Source organism: Callorhinchus milii, unplaced genomic scaffold (genome assembly GCF_018977255.1).
Source record: "Callorhinchus milii isolate IMCB2004 unplaced genomic scaffold, IMCB_Cmil_1.0 Scaffold12, whole genome shotgun sequence".
Lineage (NCBI taxonomy): Eukaryota > Metazoa > Chordata > Chondrichthyes > Chimaeriformes > Callorhinchidae > Callorhinchus > Callorhinchus milii.
This window is the reverse complement of record NW_024704753.1, coordinates 9,710,713-9,731,276: the sequence shown is the minus strand read 5'-3', so window position 1 is coordinate 9,731,276 and position 20,564 is coordinate 9,710,713. Positions and strand designations below refer to the sequence as shown.

General features: G+C 44.2%; 1 protein-coding gene across 1 annotated transcript in view; it reads right to left on the bottom strand.

Moving 5' to 3' along the window:
* dnah1 (dynein, axonemal, heavy chain 1) overlaps positions 1–20,564 on the bottom strand; it is a 267,942-nt gene that overhangs the window by 148,132 nt on the left and 99,246 nt on the right. Inside the window, exons 21-25 of the mRNA XM_042339689.1 lie at positions 14,576–14,788; positions 7,540–7,704; positions 6,390–6,511; positions 5,092–5,197; positions 4,503–4,682 (exon numbers count right to left, since the gene is read on the bottom strand). Coding sequence (XP_042195623.1) covers positions 4,503–4,682; positions 5,092–5,197; positions 6,390–6,511; positions 7,540–7,704; positions 14,576–14,788 — 786 coding nt within the window. The remainder of the gene's footprint in view (positions 1–4,502; positions 4,683–5,091; positions 5,198–6,389; positions 6,512–7,539; positions 7,705–14,575; positions 14,789–20,564) is intronic.

The window sequence follows — 20,564 nt, the reverse complement described above, 5'->3', positions numbered from 1 at the left end:
ATCACCTCCGGAACATTGCCAGACTACGGCACTACCTCACCTTTCACGTTGCTAAAACCCTGGTCCACGCCTTTGTCACCTCAAGGCTGGACTATGGGAACTCTCTCCTCGCCGGCCTTCCCGGCACCTCCCTCCACACTGCAGGTCATTCAGAACTCTGCAGCTCGTGTACTGTCCCGCACCAGGCTTCGGGACCACATCACACCCACCCTCACTCGCCTCCACTGGCTCCCCATCCCCCAGAGGATTGATTTCAAGATCCTCATCCTCACCTATATGGCCATCCACGGCCTTGCTCCCTCCTACCTCTCTGACTTACTATCCCCCTACCTACCTGCCCGTACCCTCCGTTCCTCCGGCTCCGGTCTGCTCCACGTCCCCCGCCCCAATCGCCCTACCATCGGTGGTCGGGCTTCAGCCTCTCAGCCCCCAGGCTCTGGAACTCCATCCCCCAGTGCCTTCGCCTTGCTTCCTCCCTCTCCTCCTTGAAGGCCGGTCTCAAAACCTTTCTCTTTGACCGAGCCTTCAGCTCCCCTCTCGACTCTCTTCCCCCTCCTCGCTTTCTCCCTTCCCTCCCCTCACCCTGACCATTTCCCCCCTCCTCGCTCCCTCCCTTCCCTCACCCTGACCATTTCCCCAATGCTCGGCTCCTGACCTAACTGTGCAGCGCTTGGGATGTCCTCCTGACGTGAAAGGCGCTTTATAAATGGAATCTTGTTGTTGTTGGAAGCAGGAACCTGATTGTTAGTCGATCGGCAAATTGCTTTTCTGGGGGTAATAATCCCTTCAAAAAAATAATAATTTGGTCATTCAATCTGCAACTGTTTGTGAGACAGTGCTATGTACAATTGGCTGCTTCATTTTGGCCACAAAATATATAGTCAATTCACTTTACAGCAGTATATCCTGTGAAGTGCTTTGAAACATCAAGAAGACGTGATAAGGCGCTCTATCAAATACAAAGATTATATATATGTGCCTACATACATATATCATAGAATCATAAAATTATACAGCACAGAAGGAGGCAATTTAGCCCACCGTGTCTGTGCCGGCTCTTTGAAAAGAGCTTCCAAATCAATCCCACTCCCCCCCGCTCTCCCCATAGCCCTGCAAACGTGTCCTCCACAAATAATTAGCTACTTCGCTCTTAAAAGCTGTTATCGAATCAGCTTCCTCCACCCCTATCAGGCATTCCAGATCCGAACAACTCACTGTGTGAAAAAAAATTCTTCTCACCTCCCCTCTGTTTCTTTTAACAACTATTTTAAATCGGTGCCCTTAGGTTACTGACCCACCTCCAGTGGAAATAGTTCCTCCTTGTTCACCCTATCAAACCCCCTCATAATTTTGAAAACTTCTATTAAGTCTGCTCTTAATCTTCTCTGCTCCAAGGAGAATAATCCTAGCTTCTCCAGTCTCTCCTGATAACTGATGTCCCTCATTTCTGGTTAATCTCCTTTGCACCCTGTTGTCCAATGCCTTGACATCCTTCCTAAAGTGCGGTGCTCAGAACTGAACACAGTACTCTAGCTGAGGCCTAACCAGTGTTTTATAAAGGTTTCTCATAATTTCCTGACTTTTGTATTCTATGCCCCTCTTTATAAAGCCTAGTAACCCGTATGCTTTTTTAATAGCTTTACCTATCTGTTCTGCCACCTTCTGTTCCTTCATCCCCTTTAAGATTGTACCATCAGCTTATATTGTCTCTCCTCATTCTTCCTCCCAAAATGCATCACTTCGCATTTCTACACATTAATCTTCATCTGCCCCCTGTCTGCCCATTTTCCAGTCTGTCTATGTCCATTTGTAGTCTACTACTATCCTCCTCACTGTTTACTACTTTTCCTAGCTCAGTATAATTTGCAAACTTGGAAATTGTATTCCTTATACCCAAGTCCAGGTCATTTATATGGGTCAAAAACAGCAGTGGTCATAATACTGATCCCTGGAGGACATCACTGCACACTTCCCTCCAGTGTGAAGAACAACCGTTCACCACCACTCACTGCTTTCTGTCTCCCAGCCAGTTCTGTATCCATGCTGTATCTCATCCGATGTCTCTTTAATACTGTGGGCTTCCATTTGCTTACAAGTCTCTTATGTGGCACTTTATTAAACACCTTTTGGAAATCCATATAAACTACATCAACTGCACTACCTTCATCCACCCTCTCCGTTATTTCATCAAGAAAATCTATCAGGTTTATTAGACGTGATTTGCCAACAAACCCGTGTTGGCTGTCCTTTATTAACCCATAAGTGAAAATTTATTTTGTACCAGATTATAGTCTCTAGAAGTTTACCCACGACTGATAATAGGCAGACTGGCCTTTAGCTCCCAGGTTTACCCTTATGTTCCTTTTTGTACAGGGGAGTAACATTTGCAACCCTCCAGTCCTCTAGCACCACCGCAGTGTCCAAGGAGAATTGAAAGATTGTGGCCAGAGCCTCCAATATTTTCACCCTTACTTCCCTCAGTAACCTAGAATGCATCCTGTCCAGACCGGGTGACTTACCAACCTTGAGCACCAACAACCTTTTTAGTACCTCCTCTCAAGTTTATTCTTATCTTATCCAATTTCTCTACCCTCTCCTCCAATACGGTGTGGAGGGCACTATATAAATCCAAGTTGTTGTTGTTGTGGCCTTGGCTGCATCCACTTTTGTGAAGACAGATGCGAAGTACTCATTCAGTACATCAGCCATGCCCTCTGCCTCCCTCTTTGGTCCCTATTTGGACCCACCCTAATAACGTTTACCCACCTTTGAGTAACGTTTTATTCTTTACATGCTTATAAAATACCTTAGGGTTCCCTTTTATGTTACCTGCTAATCTTCTCTCATACTATCTCTTTGTCCCTCTAATTTCCTTTTTCAGTTCTCCTATGTGCTTTCTATATTCTATTCAATTATTTTCTGTATTTTGGAGCTGACATTTATCATAAGCCTCCTTTTTCTATTTTATTTTAATCCCAATTTCCTTATTCATCCAGGGAGGTTTGGATGCCGAACTTTCCTCTTTGTGGGATGTATTTGTTCTGCCCAAAACTATCTCCTCATTGAAGGCTTCATATTGCTCGTTAGCTGTTTTACCTGCCCATCTTTCTTTCCAGTCCACCTTGGCTAGGACCCTTTGTAACTGCCTGAAATTAGCCCTCTTCCAGTTGAATATCTTCACCTTTGATTGTTCCTTGTCCCTTTCCATACACACTCTAAACCTAATGATGTTGTGATCACTGTTATCCAGATGTTCTTCTACTGAAATCTGCTCCACTTACCCCACTTAATTTCCCAGAACGAGATCCAGCTCAGCTTTCTTCCTCGTTGGGCTGGAAACATACTGATCCAGAAAGCTATCCGGCACACATTTCAGGAACCCTTCCCCCTCCTTGCCCTTTCCATTGTTATTTTGCCAGTTGAAGTCCCCCATTATCACTACTCTTATTGGTTTGCATTTTTCTGAAATCTGCTTGCAGATTTGCTTGTCTATCTCCTTCCCACTATTTGGTGGTCTATAGTATACACCTAACAAAGTAACTGCTCCTTAACTCTAACCAAATCGATTCTGTTTTCTGGACCCTGTAGCATGTCGTCCCTTTCCAGGGCCGTAACCGTGTCTTCAATCGATATTGCCACCCCACCCTCTTTTTTTCCTTCCCTATCCCTCCTGAATACATTGTAGCCAGGAATATTCAACTCTCATTCCTGCCCTTGTTTCAGCCAGGTCTCTCTCTGTTATTGGCACTACATCATGCGGTAGCTTAAGCCTGCAGCTCACCAATCTTATTTGTCACACTCCACACATTTACACACATGTACTCCAAGACCGACTGAGTCTGCTCTACATTTCTCCAGCATCTAATCTCTCCTTTTTCTGGATTACTCCTTATTACATGCTATTCATCTCTCCCAGCCCTCTATGTAACTTGTTTGTCCTTTCTGATGCTACATCCCGATTCCCTTCCCGCCTCAAAATTAGTTTAAACCCTTCCCCACAGCACTAGTTAACCTACCTGCAAGGACATTGGTCCCAGCCCTATTCAGGTGTAACTCATCCACCTTGTGCAGGTCTCACCTGGCCCAGAACTGGTCCCAATGATCCAGGAACCTGAAGCCCTCTTTTCTCCACCATTTCTCCAACCATGCATTCATGTGTTTGATCCTACTGCTTTGATACTCACTTGCACGAGGCACTGGGACTAATCCAGGACTAATTTATGTTGTATAAGTCCAGCTGTAAAATAGGTGATTCTTTTTAAAGCCCTGGAGGGTTACAAGCCCAGAGAGAATTGAGGAGAGGAAGAGAGAGGAGGTTGTGAACCTGGATAAAGTTGGACTTTTTCAAAGCCCAGTTTCTAAATTCCATCATCTCATCCATTAGGTCTGTAAGTCAAGATTTGGAACCATCCCGACCCATTTCATCGCCGGGCGGACACACGCTGAGCCGGGGACACACACGCTGAGCCGGGCGGATACACCTGTAGCATTATCACTCTTACCGTGTTATAGATTTTCAGTGACCTCTCGATGTTATCCTTCACGCTTGCCTTCATGACTCTCTCTACGTTGAGCAGCCAGTCCTCTACGTTGCCTGTGGGGTAGATGGTTTTCACAAATGCTACCTCCTCGCCTTCTCCTGAGTACATGTGTGTGATGTTGAGGTCTTCCTGAAACTTCAACTGTAATAAAGCAGCAAGTCATGTCTATGATATACACACAGCAAGAAACTCATCCATGGTGAAACATACTCAGTGTAAAGACACCCTTACTAATTGAATGTGAAGTGTGCAACTCACATTCATAGAGCACTTTTCACATTGAGAGAATGTCTCAAAGTGCTTCACATGGCTGACTGGGCAGCTGAGTGCTGGTAGTAGCGGGAGCCGAGGAGTGATGGGGAGGAGGGAGGGCCAGGAGAAGAAGGCCAGAAATATGTCATGGTCAAAATATGCCAAGGACCATGAATATGCTGGCGAATATGCCAGTGAAAAGAAATGTGAACAGCACGGGATGAGCAGGATCTTGAATTGTAGTGACAGAATAGAGAAAAGATTATTCTGTGATTTATGCTTTGTTTTTTCCACTTACTCGGGCTATATTTTCAAAACACTTGCGTAAGTGAGGCTGGACAGCAGTGGGATCTTTGGTTTGAGACAGGATCTCTAGCAGCTCATCATCTGAGAGGAAGTAGAATCTGAAACGCAGAGCATTCAGCTCAACACAAGCCTGGTACAAGTCACCCATATCTGCCACTCCCACACACCATTGCAAACAAAACAGCATTTCCTCTCCACCCAAGACCAATAATAGAATCATAGAATCAGAATTATACAGTGCAGAAGGAGGCCATTCAGCCCATCGTGTCTGTGCCGGCTCTTTGAAAAGAGCTTCCAATTTAATCCCACTCCCCCGCTCTCTCCCCATAGCGCTGCAAACTTATCCTCCCCAAATAATTATCTACTTCTCTCTTAAAAGTTGTTATCGAATCGGCTTCCACCACCCTTTCAGGCAATGTATTCCAGATTCAAACAACTCGCTGTGTGAAAAAATTTCTCCTCACCTCTCCTGTTTCTTTTAACAACTATTTTAAATCGGTGCCCTTGGGTTACTGACCCACCTCCAGTGGAAATAGTCTCTCCTTGTTCACCCTATCGAATCCCCTCATAATTTTGAAAACTTCTATTAAGTCTCCTCTTAACCTTCTCTGCTCCAAGGAGAATAATCCCAGCTTCTCTAGACTCTCCTGATAACTAAGTCCCTCATTCCTGGTACCATCCTGGTAAATCTCCTCTGCACACTCTCCAATGCCTTGACATCCTTCCTAAAGTGTGGGGCCCAGAACTGAACACAGTCTCCAGCTGAGGCCTAATCAGTGTTTTATAAAGATTCATCATAACTTTTGTATTCTATGCCCCTATTTATAAAGTCTAGTATCCCGTATGCTTTTTTAACAGCTTTATCTATCTATCTTGCCACCTTCAAAGATTTACCCATATGAACCCCAGGTCTTTCACCCTTTTAAGATTGTACCATCAGCTTATATTGCCTCTCCTCATTCTTCCTCCCAAAATGCATCACTTCACATTACTCCACATTAATCTTCATCTGCCCCCTGTCTGCCCATGTTACCAGTCTGTCTATGTCTATTTGCAGTCTACTACTGTCCTCCTCACTGTTTACTACTTTTCCTAACTTAGTATCATCTGCAAATTTGGAAATTGTACTCCCTGTACCCAAGTCCCGGTCATTTATATAGATCAAAACGTAATGTAACTACCATCTGTCCCACCCAGTTTAGTAATGAACACCCGCCCCCAGGCCAGTAACTTGTCAGTTTCTCTGTGAGTTTCTCAAACACAACTCCTGATGTAAACGTGAATCTGTACCTTGGGAAAGAAGCCCTCTTTGTCTCCAAATATTCACTCAGCCCTTTCTGCACCAGCTCCAGCAGTTTGTTACATTCCCGCAGGTTCTCCAAGAGCCTTCCATCAGGGCAAAGGTCAATAATCTGCAAAACAGAAACAGGTACAATCAACATCAAGCTGTCAACAACTCAGTTCTGTAGGACAAAGTATTAAAACCTCCTGCAACAGAATTCTCCAAGTGAAAATGATTTTTTTATCCAGGGGATTGTTACAGTCTGGAAAGCACTGCCTGAAAGGGTGGTAAAAGTAGATTTGATAGTAGCTTTCAAAGGGAATTGGATAGGTACTTGAAAAGGAAAAATCTGCAGACCTATGGGGAGAAAGCAGGAGTGGGGCTAGTTGGTAGCTCTTTCAAAGAGCCGCCATAGGTATGATGGGCCCAATGGCCTTGTTCTGTGCTGTAAGACTCTATGATTCTATGATAGGAACAACACAACAGGTGCCTTTTTAAGCAAAGATGGTGTTGTAACTAATTTTAGTTGCCAAGGTTTCAGTTTGGTTTGCTGTCCAGTCCTGTGAGCACTGTCACATACTATCCTGTCATCTCCATGAGTGCAGTGCTCTGATACCTCACCAAGTGTATATCCTTCGTGTATCAGCTCAGAGAGTCAATGCCAACAGCCTTTCCCAATCCTGACCCAAACAGACATGCACAACACATGAACCTTTCAAATAGGGTGATCAAGAGATGAGCAACAATTAAACAAGCTAAAGTTCTTCAATCTTGAGAGGACAACTCAGAGGGGTCCTCATAGAGGAGTATAACATGTTAAATGGGATTGAAAAAGCAAACCCAATACAGGTTAAGAGTTGAAATGGGCAATTTCAGGAAAACAGGATTAAATCCACAAGCTTCAGTCACAGAGGCAAGGGTGCTACTAACTGAGTCAAGTTTAAACACTCTATAAAGATAGTGAGACACAGACAGCATCAGAAAAGCAACTCATTCCTAGGGCTTCTGCTTAAGTCAAATAAATAGTTTGGAAGCAGAATTAGCAGAGGAGTGGAGCAAGATCATAATCTGGGGACATGCACGTCAGGTGTGGGAGCATAGAAAGGGCAGAAGTATCTTCAAGTTAATCGTGATATTGAAGTACAGTTGCAATGTTACCTGTCTGTTTTCATTTGCACTCTTCATAATATTCCTCCACAAGCGCTCCATAGCCTGATAACGCTTGCTTTCCACTGGGAGCTGTCTATTGATGTCAGCAGAACTAAAGATAGGTTCCAGATAAAGCCATGACCTCTGACACTGCAGCCACTCCTCCAGCACTTCCTGAAAGCCACACAACATAACTGAAACCATGCTTTATTGTGCAGCCAAAATAAGCCACTCACAATCCATCTAATACATGCTAATAACATTGGTGAGCGGTTTTGCAGATGGCAGGATTACACTGGGTGCATGAACACTTAAACACAGCATTTGACTGAATTTGGGAGCGAGCGAGTCTGCACACATGGCATTACAGTGAGTTAGTATGTTTCACACACACGCAACCCACACTACTGAGACTGCCCTGTTCAAAGCCATTATTCACATACTCTCCATCTGTGACAAGGGCTCTCTATGCCTCCTTCATCTCCTCAATCTCTCTGCCACATTCAACACTGTTAAAACCAAAGAACCATAGAATTATACAGCACAGAAGGAGGCCATCTGGCCCAGCGTGTCTCTGCCAGCTTTTTGAAAAGACCTATTCAAATCAATCCTACTTCCCCATAGTCCTCCATTATTTCCACCCTTACTTCCCTCAGTAACCTAGGATCCACCCGTCCAGACCGGATGACTTATCTACCTTGAGCACCGACAATCTTTTTAATACCTCCTCTTGGTTTATTCTTATCCTGTCCAATTTCTCTACCTTCTCCTCCAATACTGTGGCATTGGCTGCATCCTCTTCTTTTGCAAGACTCTTTTGTGAAGACTTCTTTTGCAAAGTACTCATTCAGTACGTCAGCCATGCCCTCTGCTTCCACAAGAAGATTTCCTCTTTGGTCGCTAATTGAACTCACCCTACCTTTGACTAACCTTTTATTCTTGATATGCTTATAAAATAACTTAGGGTTCCCTTTTATGTTACCCACTAATCTTTTCTCACACAATTGCTTTGCCCCTCTCATTTCCTTTTTCAGTTCTCCTCTGTACTTTCTATATTCTATTTGATTATCTTCTGTATTTTGAATCTGGCATTTATCATAAGCCTCCTTTTTCTGTTTTATTTTAATCCCAATTTCCTTAGTCATCCAGGGAGGTTTGGATGCCCTACCTTTCCCCTTTGTGGGAATGTATTTGTTCTGCACCGAACTATCTCCTCCTTGAAGGCTTCTCATTGCTCATAAGCTGGTTTACCTGCCAATCTTTCTTTCCAGACCACCTTGGCTAGGTCTCTTTTTAACACACTGAAATTAGTCCTCTTCCAGCTGAGTATTTTCACCTTTGATTGCTCCTTGTCCCTTTCCATAATTACTCTAAACTTAATGATGTTGTGATCACTGTTGTCCAGATGCTCTCCTACTGAAATCTGCTCCACTTGCCTCACTTCATTCCCCAGAACTAAATCCAGCACTGCTTCTTTCCTTGTTGGGCTGGAAACACAAGTTATCCTGCACACATTTCAGGAATCCGTCCCCTTCCTTGCCCTTTACACTGTTATTTTTGCCAGTCTTTGTCAGGATAATTGAACTCCCCCATTCTCACTACTCTATTGGTTTTGTATCTTTCTGAATTCTGCTTGCAGATTTGCTTGTCTTTCTCCTTCCCACTATTTTGTGATTCATAGTGTACACCTAACAGAGTAACAGCAACTTTTTTGTTCCTTAACTCTAACCAAATATATTCTGTTTTTGAACCCTCTAACACACTGTCCCTTTCCAAGCCCGTACCCATGTCTTTAATCAATATTGCCACTCCACCTCCTTTTTTGCCTTCCCTATTCCCTCTGAATATATTGTAGACAGGAATATTCAGCTCCCATTTCTGCCCTTGTTTGAGCCTCTGTTATTGCCGCTACATCATAAACCCATGTGTCAACTTGAGCGCAGCTCACCAATCTTAGTTGTCACACTCCATGCATTTACGAAGATGCACTCCAAGACCGACTGAGCCTGCTCTGCATTTCTCCCCATCTAATCCCTCCTTTTTCTGGACTACTCCTTATTACATTGCTATTTATCTCTCCCAGCCCTCTATGTAAATTGTTTGTCCATTCTGATTCTACATCCTGATTCCCTTCCCCACTCAAAGTTAGTTTAAACCCTTCCCCCACAGCTAGCTAACTAGTTAACCTCCCTGCGAGGACATTGGTCCCAGCCCTGTTCAGATGTAGCCCATCATGTGTTCATTCATGTGTTTGATCCTGCTGTTTTGACACTCACTTGCCCGAGGCACTGGGAGTAATCCAGAGATCATCACCTTTGAGATACCATTCTTTAGCTTTTTCCCTCACTTCTGATAATCTCCCTGTAGGATCACGTGGAGACGTGGAGTCCTGTAGCTCAGTGGTTAGAGCACTCGCTTTGCAAGTGAGAGACCTGAGTTCAATTCCAGGCAGAGGGCGAAACCTTGGGAAAGTTTCCTTACTCCACACAGAGCCTAATAATAATCCCTCCAAAAAACCAAAAACAATAATTAAATTGGTCATTTTCAATCTACGACTGTTTGTGGGACATTGCTGTGCGCAATTGGCTGCCGCGTTCGCCCACAAATATACAGTCAATTCACTTTACAGTGTGTTCTGTGAAGCGCTTTGGGACGTCCTCCCGACATGAAAAGCGCTATATCAAATGCAAGGATTATTATTATTATTATTATCACAGCCCTACGTCATGGATCTCAACATGGATCACGACTTCTGGATGTTCTCCCTCCCCCTGTAGAATGTTTTGCACCCGTTCCGTGATGTCTTCAACCCTGGCACCAGGGAGGCAACATACCATGCGAGAATCACGTCTTTGGTTGCAGAATTGCCTGTCTACGCTTTGCACCATTGTGTCCCCAATGACAATTGCATTGACACCCTTCCCTCTGTCCCCCTGTGCTTCCATTTGCTTTTGACTCCCCTCCCCAGAGGTGTCATCACCCTCACCAGTATTCAGTACAGAGAATCTGTTTGTGAGTGCCACACTCTCAGGGGATTTCTGGACTGCCCGTCCCCTCTTCCTACCATGCCGGGTGGTCACCCACTCACTCTTCTCGATCCATGAACTCTTCAGCCTCTCGTATGTTATATAGTGACACCAGCCTCTCCTCGAGCTCAGCAACCCTGATCTCAAGCTCAAGCAGCCAGAGGCATTTCCTACACACATGTCTGTCCAGGGCATACAAAGCAACCTGGAGTTCCCACATGGCATACATTGTGCATGCAACCAGTCTCAGCTGCACTGCCATATTCCCAGACATGTTTTATATTATTTTAATTTAACTTGTAGACTTTATAATTATGCTCCTCTGCACCAAATTCCCACTCCCACCAAATTCCTTAACAGAATTCTCACTCTGTTCCACTTCATTTGGTTCCCTCCTCACTCTGCTGGGCTCTTTGCCCACTACTGTCCTGACTGTTGATCAAGTTTTTCTCTTCCAACACCTATCTGCTCAGCTTCACCTTCACGGTTCTGTTCTTTCCTGGTGGCACTATTACCCTGTTCCAACATCACCACTTCATATCTGTCAATGAGTTCTCATGCAGCGTTCCTCAGGTCTCTGTCCTCGGCCTTCTACTCTTAAATATCTATATGTTCCCATTCACAATGTCATCTGCAGACATGGGATTAACTTCCACATATATGCAGATGACACCCAACTCCATCTCTCTGCCTCCACCCATGACTCCATGACCACTACTGTCCTGACTGATTGCCTGTCAGACATCAAGTCCTAGATGAGAGCCAACTTTCTACTGTTGAATGTTGCAAAGATGGAGGCTCTCGTCAGCGTTTTCTTGCCTCAGGTGCTGATGGCATCAAACCTCATGGATGCACTCTCCACCGTTTGGAGTCAGTGCGAACCTTAGTGTCTTGTCCGACTTCTCCTTTGAACTTTGTCCTGGTTGTCAATAAATTGAAGCTATCGCAACAGTGTTCAGTGACAGTGAGTAAGGCAAACCAGATATTGGGTTGTATTAAAAGGGCGATATTGAGCTGAAATAGTGGAGTAATCCTGCCACTTTATAAATCACTGGTGCGACCGCACTTGGAATACTGTATGCAGTTCTGGTCACCGCAATATAAAAAGGATATTGTAGTGATTAAGAGGATACAGAGGGGGGCAACCAAAATGATTGAGGGCTTATCTAAACTGGGCTTAAGTTCATGCTGGAGAAGGTTGAGGGACGATATGATTACGGTGTTTAAGATTTTGAAGGGACTAGATAATGTAGACCATGACAAGCTGTTTTATATAGTACTGAACAGCAGAACCAGAGGACACAGCCTGTGATTGAAGGGGAGTAAATTGAGTACAAATCTGTGGAAATACTAAGTAGTAAACTTATGGATCAGGCTCCCTAGGGAGATAGATGGTGGAAGCAGAAATTGTTGTTTATTTCAAGAACAAATTAAGATTGATTTCTGCTAGAAAATAATATCTCAGTGTATAGTTTGGGACACGACATGTCAAATGAGCTAGATAGTGATAATAATAATCCTTGTATTTGATATAGCGCTTTTCACGTCTTCTAGACGTCCCAAAGCGCTTCACAGAATATACTATAAAGTGAATTGACTGCATATTTGTGGGCGAACACGGCAGCCAATTGCGCACAGCAATGTCCCACAAACAGTCATAGATTGAAAATGACCAATTTATTATTTTTTTTTGGAGGGATTATTATTAGGCGTGTGGAGTAAGAAAACTTGCCCAAGTTTTCGCCCTGCCTGGAATTGAACTAAGGTCTCTCACTTGCGAGTGCTCTAACCACTGAGCTACAGGACTCCACAAGGGCCTTGGTCTTCTTTCGCCAGCAAATTCTTATGTTCTTATTTACATCCGTGCCCCACATGGCTTTTTCCCACCTTCGCAATATTACCACTACCTCTCTCCTCAGGTTTCATGAGATCCTAATCCACATGCTCAGAACATCCTTCAACCATCCACTTCAAGACCTTCTTCTTTGGTTACCTTCCCCCCCCACCCCCCAACCCCCACCTCAGGACATCCTCCTGATGTGAAAGCCTACATAAATGTAAATTTATTGTTGTTGTACACCCACAGCATTTCACAGGGCAGCCCTTTGGCCCCACATTCAGAGCGGACAAGCCACACGGCCTGTTTTTGAGGAGATACAGAGAGGAACCTACTGAATATAATTAAAGAGATAAACTGCCTGTTGCTGAGTGCGGTTATTGTCCTTTACCAGAGCAACAACAACAAGATTACATTTGTATAGCGCCTTTCAAATAGGCAGGGCACTATGATCTCCAGATCAGATCTCCAGCACTCCAGATCCCAGACTTCAAAACCCCAACCTTAGCTAATGTCAATGAAAGCCCTCTACTCCTCCCATAACACAGGTCAACAACAACAACTTGCATTTATAATGCGTCCTTCAAGCGGGGCAGCATCTTGGGGTGCTTAACAGTGGCGGAGCCTGAAGCCAATCCCGGGAGAGGGAGGAGGTAACCACAAGCACGGTCAAAGAGGAAGGTCTTCAGCCGTGATCTAAAAGAGGGAAGGAGGAGGCAATGCAGAGGAACTGAGGGAGAGAGTTCCAAAGCTTCGGGGCGCTAGTGGCTAAAAGCGCCATCATCGATGGCCGAGTGGAAGAGACAAGGGACAAGCAGGAGGCCAGAGCTGTTTATGAAGTGATGGCAGTTAGTTAAGTAGGACTTGAACCATGTGAGTGTGGTCCCACTAAGGTGGATGAAGGAGGAGAGGTGGTGGAGGAGGATGGCATGGACCATTGTGTTTGAATGCATCGGAGAGGTCCAGGAGGATGAGGAGGCAGAGGTAGCTTCTATCACAGAGTGCTGACGTAATTTGTTACTTTGACAAGCGCTGTCTCTGTACTGTGGGCAGGGCAGAACCTAGACTGGAGGGGCTCGAGAAGGGAGTGGAGGGAGAGGTGGGAGCGAAGTTGATATGCAACAACGCATTCCAGAACTTTAGCAAGGAAAGGCAGTTTGGAAATGAACAGGGATCGAGGGTGGGATTTTTGAGGAGGGGAGTGGGATAGAGCCTGTGGAGAGGGACTGGTTGAGTCAGCCAGCAGGGGGCAGATGAGGGGGAGTTGAGTGACAAGGAGCTGAGTGGGGAGTAGGTCGAGGCAGCAGGTGGTTGGCTTTGTGTTGGTGATGATGGATGAGAAGGAGGAAGGAGAAACAGGGACAAAGGAGTGTAGGATGGGGCAGTGGTAGGAGCTGTGGCGGAAGGAGTAGATGATGTGGAAGGCAAGGGTGGAGTGCTAGACATGGGTGGGAGGGGTAGCGGGAGGCAGCCAGGTGGATGTTATCTATCTTGGATCTAATCCACGTCCTCTTCATACGTGGCATTCAATGTAAGGATCAAGGGTGCTTGAGAGGGCACGTGGAGGAGGTGATGGGTGGTGTAAAGCAGCACTTTACGGTTATTTTTAGCCTCCAGAATGGCCTTGGAGTAAAAGGCAGCTTAGGCCTGAGAGACATTTGGTAGTAAACCGTGAGGCCGGTTTTGTGCCATCTGTGCTCGAATGTCCAGGTTTGGAAATCGAGGGAACAAAGTTGGCTGTTGTACCAGGGTGAGCGAGTGGGTTTAGAGTCTGTTCTGGATTTCAGGGGGACAGGGATTGAGGTGAAGGAGAAGTTACTGGAGAAGTTCAGTACAGGTTCGCATGATAATAAAGTATTCTTTCACTACTGGTATCAATTGCAGTAAGTTTGTCCAAATCATATACTTTTCGGGGGTCAGCCACATGTTTGACACATGCAGAAACCCAGCACTATGATTAAGAGTTTCCAAACCAAACTGAGAATTCCATGTATCCCACCTCAATCCAGTTCATACACAATACTTGCAGGATGATGATAAGTTGTATGTTTCTCTAGTTTTTCTGTTTTTGAACAATTTACATTTGCTAATTTACTTGGTTACTTGATACTTTCCATATCTACAAAGAATGCGACAGTATCTTCCACACATTCAGAAAGGCTTTGTTGCATCAGGCTCTTACCTGTGTCATACGAAGTTTGCCTTCCCAAGTGCTTATACGTCCCTCATATTCCTTTTTAAATGGCGAGAAGGACATGCTCTGAGTCATGACAATGTGATCATCTAGGAGCTGGGAAGCGTCATCTGGACTTTTTAAGATGAATGTTCCTGTTTGTTTGTACGGCATCACATCGAATAAAACATCTGACCAGTCAGCTTCCATCTTATCCAGTGCCTGAGATCAGAAGATATTTAACATTAATACGGAGGAATCGCTTTAGAGAAATAATAATAACAATTTTATATTTGATAAAGCATCTTTCACATTGGGAGGTGTCGCAAAACACTTCACAGAATATGCTGTAAAGTGCAGTTTCTATTTTGTGGGCAAACCCAGCAGCCAATTTGTAAAAATGTTCATTCACATTATGGCTGCAATGACCCACAAACAGCCATGAAGTGAATTAACAATTAATTTTACTTGGGAAGTTATTAGCCAAGACACCAGGAGAAACTCCCAATAGTGCCATGAGATGTTTAATATCCACCTGAAACAGACAGACAGGAACCCAGTTTAATGTTTAATGAAGAAGGCCCTTCAGTCCATCTGATCTTATCCCTCCAGAACACCCACTCCTCCCATCACAACATCAAACTGTTTTCTTAATGAAGCCAGTGTCCTGGCCTCAACTACCTTAACTGGCAACCTGGTCCAGTTATTGATTACCTTCTGCATAAAAAAGTCCTGGTATCTTCCTGAAAAAATTGCTGAAATTGCTTTTTACAACACTAAACCTCCATCCTCTTGTTCTACTGTCTTGGTGCATCCTAAAGTATTGATCTGGGTTTACTTTTTCAATCCCATTCAAAATGTTATACACCTCCATGAAGTCCCCTCTGAGTTGTCTTCTCTCAAGACTGAAGAGCCTGAGCTTGTCTAATCGTTGCTCACAGCTCATTCCTCCATCAATGGGGATCTGCCTCATTGCTTTCCTCTGCACTGTCTCTAGGGTCTGTTGTCACAGTGAGCAGAGTTGTCTGCCATGCTCACAGTGCGGCCTGATCAGAGCAATGTGTGTAGTGTGGACATCTAAACTCACTGATTAGCAATATAGCCCAGCATCCTGTTTGCCTTGTTTAGTGAGTGACAACTCAACTGACACCCCTAGCTCTCTCTCAGGTTCTCCCTTGGCAAGTTCTGTCCCATCCATGGATAAAAGTTGTGTTTTCTATTCTTGGATCCTATATATTTATCACCTTGTATTTATCAATATTAAACTTCATTTTCCAGTTATCAGCCCACATGCCTATCAAGCTCTCAATTTAAGACTTTTGCTGCCTCTTAATATGGCGAATGGGTGGGTAAAAAAACAAGATGCAATAAAAATGAAGAAACCATCATGGGATCATGGTTCCAGAAAATGTAAAAGAGGAAGTTAGAGAACTAACAGGAAATAGATCAAGAGGACGACGGATTGTGGAGGAACTCAAAAGATCAGAGATAGATTGAGATGTATGTATAGAAATGCACAAAGTATAAGGAGAATTCGTGAGCTAGAGGCACAAATTATTCATAGAATCTTAAAATTATACAGCACAGGAGGAGGCCATGCAGCCCATCGTGTCTGTGCTGGCTCTTTGAAAAGAGCTATCCAAATCAATCCGACTCCCCCGCTCTCTCCCATAGCCCTGCAAACTTGTCCTCCCCAAATAATTCTCTACTTCTCTCTTAAAAGTTGTTATCAAATCGGCTTCCACCGGCTTTCAGGCAATGCATTCCAGATCCGAACAACTTGCTATGCGAAAACATTTTTCCTTAGCTCCCCTCTGTTTCTTTTAACAACTACTTTAAATCGGTGTCCTTGGGTTACCAACCCACCCCCCAGTGGAAATAATGTCTCCTTGTTCACCCTATCAAATCCCCTCATATTTTTGAAAACTTCTATTAAGTCTCCTTTTAAGCACCTTCTCTGCTCCAAGGAGAATAATCCTAGCTTCTCTAGCCTCTCCTGAAGTCCCTCATTCCTGGTATCATCCTGGTAAATCTCCTTTGCACCCTCTCCAATGCCTTGAGATCCTTCCTAAAGTGTGGGGCCCAGAACTGAACACAGTACTCTAGCTGAGACATAACCAGTGCTTTATAATGCTTTATAATTTTATAATATTTCATAGAGAGCTATGATCTTGTAGCATCATACACCTGGCAAAATCCATGAAAAGACTGGGAACTAAATCTTCCCAGGCACCAGATTTTTAAGAAGAGACAGAATAGGAAAACAGGGTGGGGTAGCACTAACCAAGGATTATAATACAGTGCTAGAACACAAGGCTGATGGAAGGCCTATGTAAAGACAATCTCTCTGGGCAGAAATGAGAAGTAAGAAGGGAAGTATTCCAAGAGATCTGTAAAGAAATCCGGGAGAGGTGCAGAAATAACAGCCTCACAATAACTGATAATAATAATTATCATAAACTAGCCTGGGACAAGACAGTGTAGTGGAGTCCTGTAGCACAGTGGTTAGAGCACTCGCCTCGCAAGCGAGAGGACCTGGGTTTGATTCCCGAGCAGGGCGAAACATAGGGCACGTTTGCTTTCTCCAGAAGCCGTGTTTACCAAGCTGTATCTAGGAATCCGGTTGTAAATCAATTGGTGGATCGCTTTTCCGGGGGTAATAATCCCTTAAAAAAAATAATTATTTGGTCTATACTAATAATCTATCCACTGTTTGTGGGACACTGCTATGTGCAATTACCTGCCGTGTTTCGCCCACAAAATACAGTCAATTAATTTACAGTATATTCTGTTGAAGCACTTTGAAACATCTCGAAGACGCGATAAGGCACTGTATCAAATGAAAGGATTATTATTATCACAATGAATCAAATGAAATCTTACTGTATTGCGAAAATCTATGGTCATTGTCTGCGAGGTCAGATTATTGTGGAGGAAACTGAAATGCTCAATAAGATAATACAAAGGACTAATAAAAATAATAATAATCCTTGTATTTGATATAATGCCCCACCATTGACGGAAGCGCCTTCAGCCACTCTGCCCCCAACCACTGAAATTCCATCCCCCAATCACTCCGCCTCGCCTCCTCCTTAGCCTCCTTCAAGTCCCGCTTCAAAACCCTTCTCTTCGATCATCCCATCGGGCACCCCCCTTCCCCTCCCCTCCCTGACCCCAGCTTGGGTCTGAAATGCTGTTACTCTGTCCAGCACCTTGGGATGTCCTACCGACGTGAAAGGCGCTATATAAATGTAATCTTGTTGTTGTTATCACATCGAGACATCTCAAACACTTCACAGAATATACTCAAAGCTCTTCACAAATTATAAAGTGGGTTCACTGTGTATTTTTGTGAGCAAAATACGGCAGCCAATTGCGCACAGCAGTGTCCTACAAACAGTTGTGGATTGAGTGACCAAACTTTTGGGGGGATTATGGCTCCCTACATATTATATAAGTCTGTATGCTATGTCACTATGTCTATCAATCGCTCTGCTATCGCTGTGAGCTATAAATTACTGTGAGGAAAGGGCAAGTAAATATGGCTGAATGGATTACTTTTACATAGAATGGACTTCACAAAGATTTGGAGCTATGGGATAAGAGCGGGGGAATGGGACTAGTTGATAGCTCTTTCAAAGAGCCAGCACAGACACGATAGGCCGACTGATCTCCTTCTGTGCTGTAAGATTTATAACAACACCATTGATAGCAGTAACACAGCTGATTTCTCTTTGCTTTGTCAATCCTGCCTCACATTATTCCAACCTGGTGAACAATGTATCACTCATGGATTCATAGATTCACAGAATGTTACGGCACTTAAGGAGGCCATCGAGTCTGTGCCGGCTCTTTGATAGAGCAAGTCACTTTCATTAACCCCAATCACCAGCTTTCTCCCCATAACCCTGCAAACCCGTCTTCTCCAGATACCTATCCAGTTCTCTCTTAAAAGCTGTTATCGAATTGGACTTCACTACCCTTTCGGGCAGATCATTCCAAATTCGAACAACTCGCTGAGTGGAAACATTTCTTCTAACCTCCCCTCTGCTTCTTTTGGTAGATATCTTAAGACTGTGAGCACGGGTCACAGACACACCTACCAGCGGAAACAGCTTTTCCTTATCTCGCCTATCGAAACCTTTCATGATCTTGAAGACCTCCATCAGGTCCCCGCGTAACCTTCTCTGCTCTAATGGGAAAAGTCATAACTTCTCCAGCCTGTCCTCATAGCTAAGGTTCCCCAATCCTGGTATCATTCTCGTGAATCTCCTCTGCACCCTTTCCAGTGCCTTAATGTCCTTCCTGAAGTAAGGTACCCAGAACTGGACGCAGTACTCCAGCTGAAGCCTAAACAGTGTTTTGTATAGATTAACCATAACCACCCTACTCTTATACTCTATGCCCCTACCAATAAAGCTCAGTACACCAAATGCCTTTTTTACTGCCTTATCTACCTGCCCCGCTATCTTTAATGATTCGCTTACTTGAACACCCAGATCTCTCTGTACGTTCACCCCCCTTAAGATTGAGCTACCAAGTCTATATTGCCTCCTATCATTTTTCCTATCCTATCTCCTCACACTATCCACATTGAAATCCATCTACCACATATCAGCCCATTCCGCAATTCTGTGTATGTCTGCTTGCAGTTGCTTACAGTCCTCCTCACTATTTACTACCCTACCTAACTTTGTATCATCTGCAAACTTGGAAATAGTGCTCTCTATGCCCAAGTCCAGATCAGTAATATATATTAGAAAGAGCAGTGGTCCCAATACCAATCCCTGGGGGACACCTCCTTCCATTTCGAGAAACATCCATTAACCACCACCCTCTGCTTTCGGTCACTCAGCCAGTTCTTAATCCAAACTGCCACTGTCCCCTTCATACTGTGGGCCTCTAATTTTTTTATTAATCTCTTATGCGGTACTGTGTCAAAAGCCTTTTTGAAATCCATGTAAATAACGTCCACCGCATTTCCCTCATCAACCCTCGCAGTCACCTCTTCAAAAAATTCTATTAGATTTGTTAGGCAAGATTTGCCTTTAACAAATCCATGTTGGCTGTCTCTAACTACCTCATGTTCCTCTAAGTAGAGATTTATTCTGTCCCGGATTTTGGTCTCCAGTAGTTTTCCTATTACCGAAGTTAGGCTGACTGGCCTGTAATTTCCGGGTTTGTCTTTCTGCTCCTTTTTGTAGAGGGGGATAACATTAGTCACTCTCCAGTCCCTTGGCACCATGTCCCTAGGTTTCTTTTAGTTACCCCTCCCCCTCTTACTGCCTTTGTACCGTACCTTACATTTAGTTCTATTGAACTTCAATTGCAAACCCTATAATGCTCTTTTTGTAAAACGTTTGCTGCCTCCTCTGATTGCAACTTTTTCCGTCACTTGGTGTCCAGGTCATTAATGGAACAGTAGGGGACAGGGTGATCCCAGCATAGAAACAATGCAATCTGTATCTTTCACATTTGACCTTGCTCTCGTAATAACCGCAACAACAGTGTCCCAACTGCCTGCTGGGTTTGCCCACAAATATAAGTCAATTCACTTTACAGTATACTCTATGAAGAGCTTTGAGAAGACATGAAAAGCGCTATATCAAATGCAAGGATTATTATTATTATAACAACCACCCTCTGCTTGCTTCCCTTCAGCCTAACTCTAAGCTGAATCAAAAAGTGTCTTTCCACTTTGGAGGATTCTGTAGTTGAGGCGGAGTCCATCAATTATTTTAAAACAACAACAACAAAATTACATTTATAGAGTGCCTTTCACGTCGGGAGGACACTGAACAGTCAGGTGTCGGGGCCCAAGCATGGGGGAGGGGTGGTGTAGGGGTGAGGAAAGGCAGATAGATGGGAGGGAGACCAAAGGCGCGGTCGAAGAGTAACATATTGTATTGAGACCGGCCTTGAAGTAGGCAAGGGAGGAAGGGATGCGAAGGGACCGTGGGATGGAGTTCCAGAGTGTGGGGGCAGAGAGGCTGAAAGC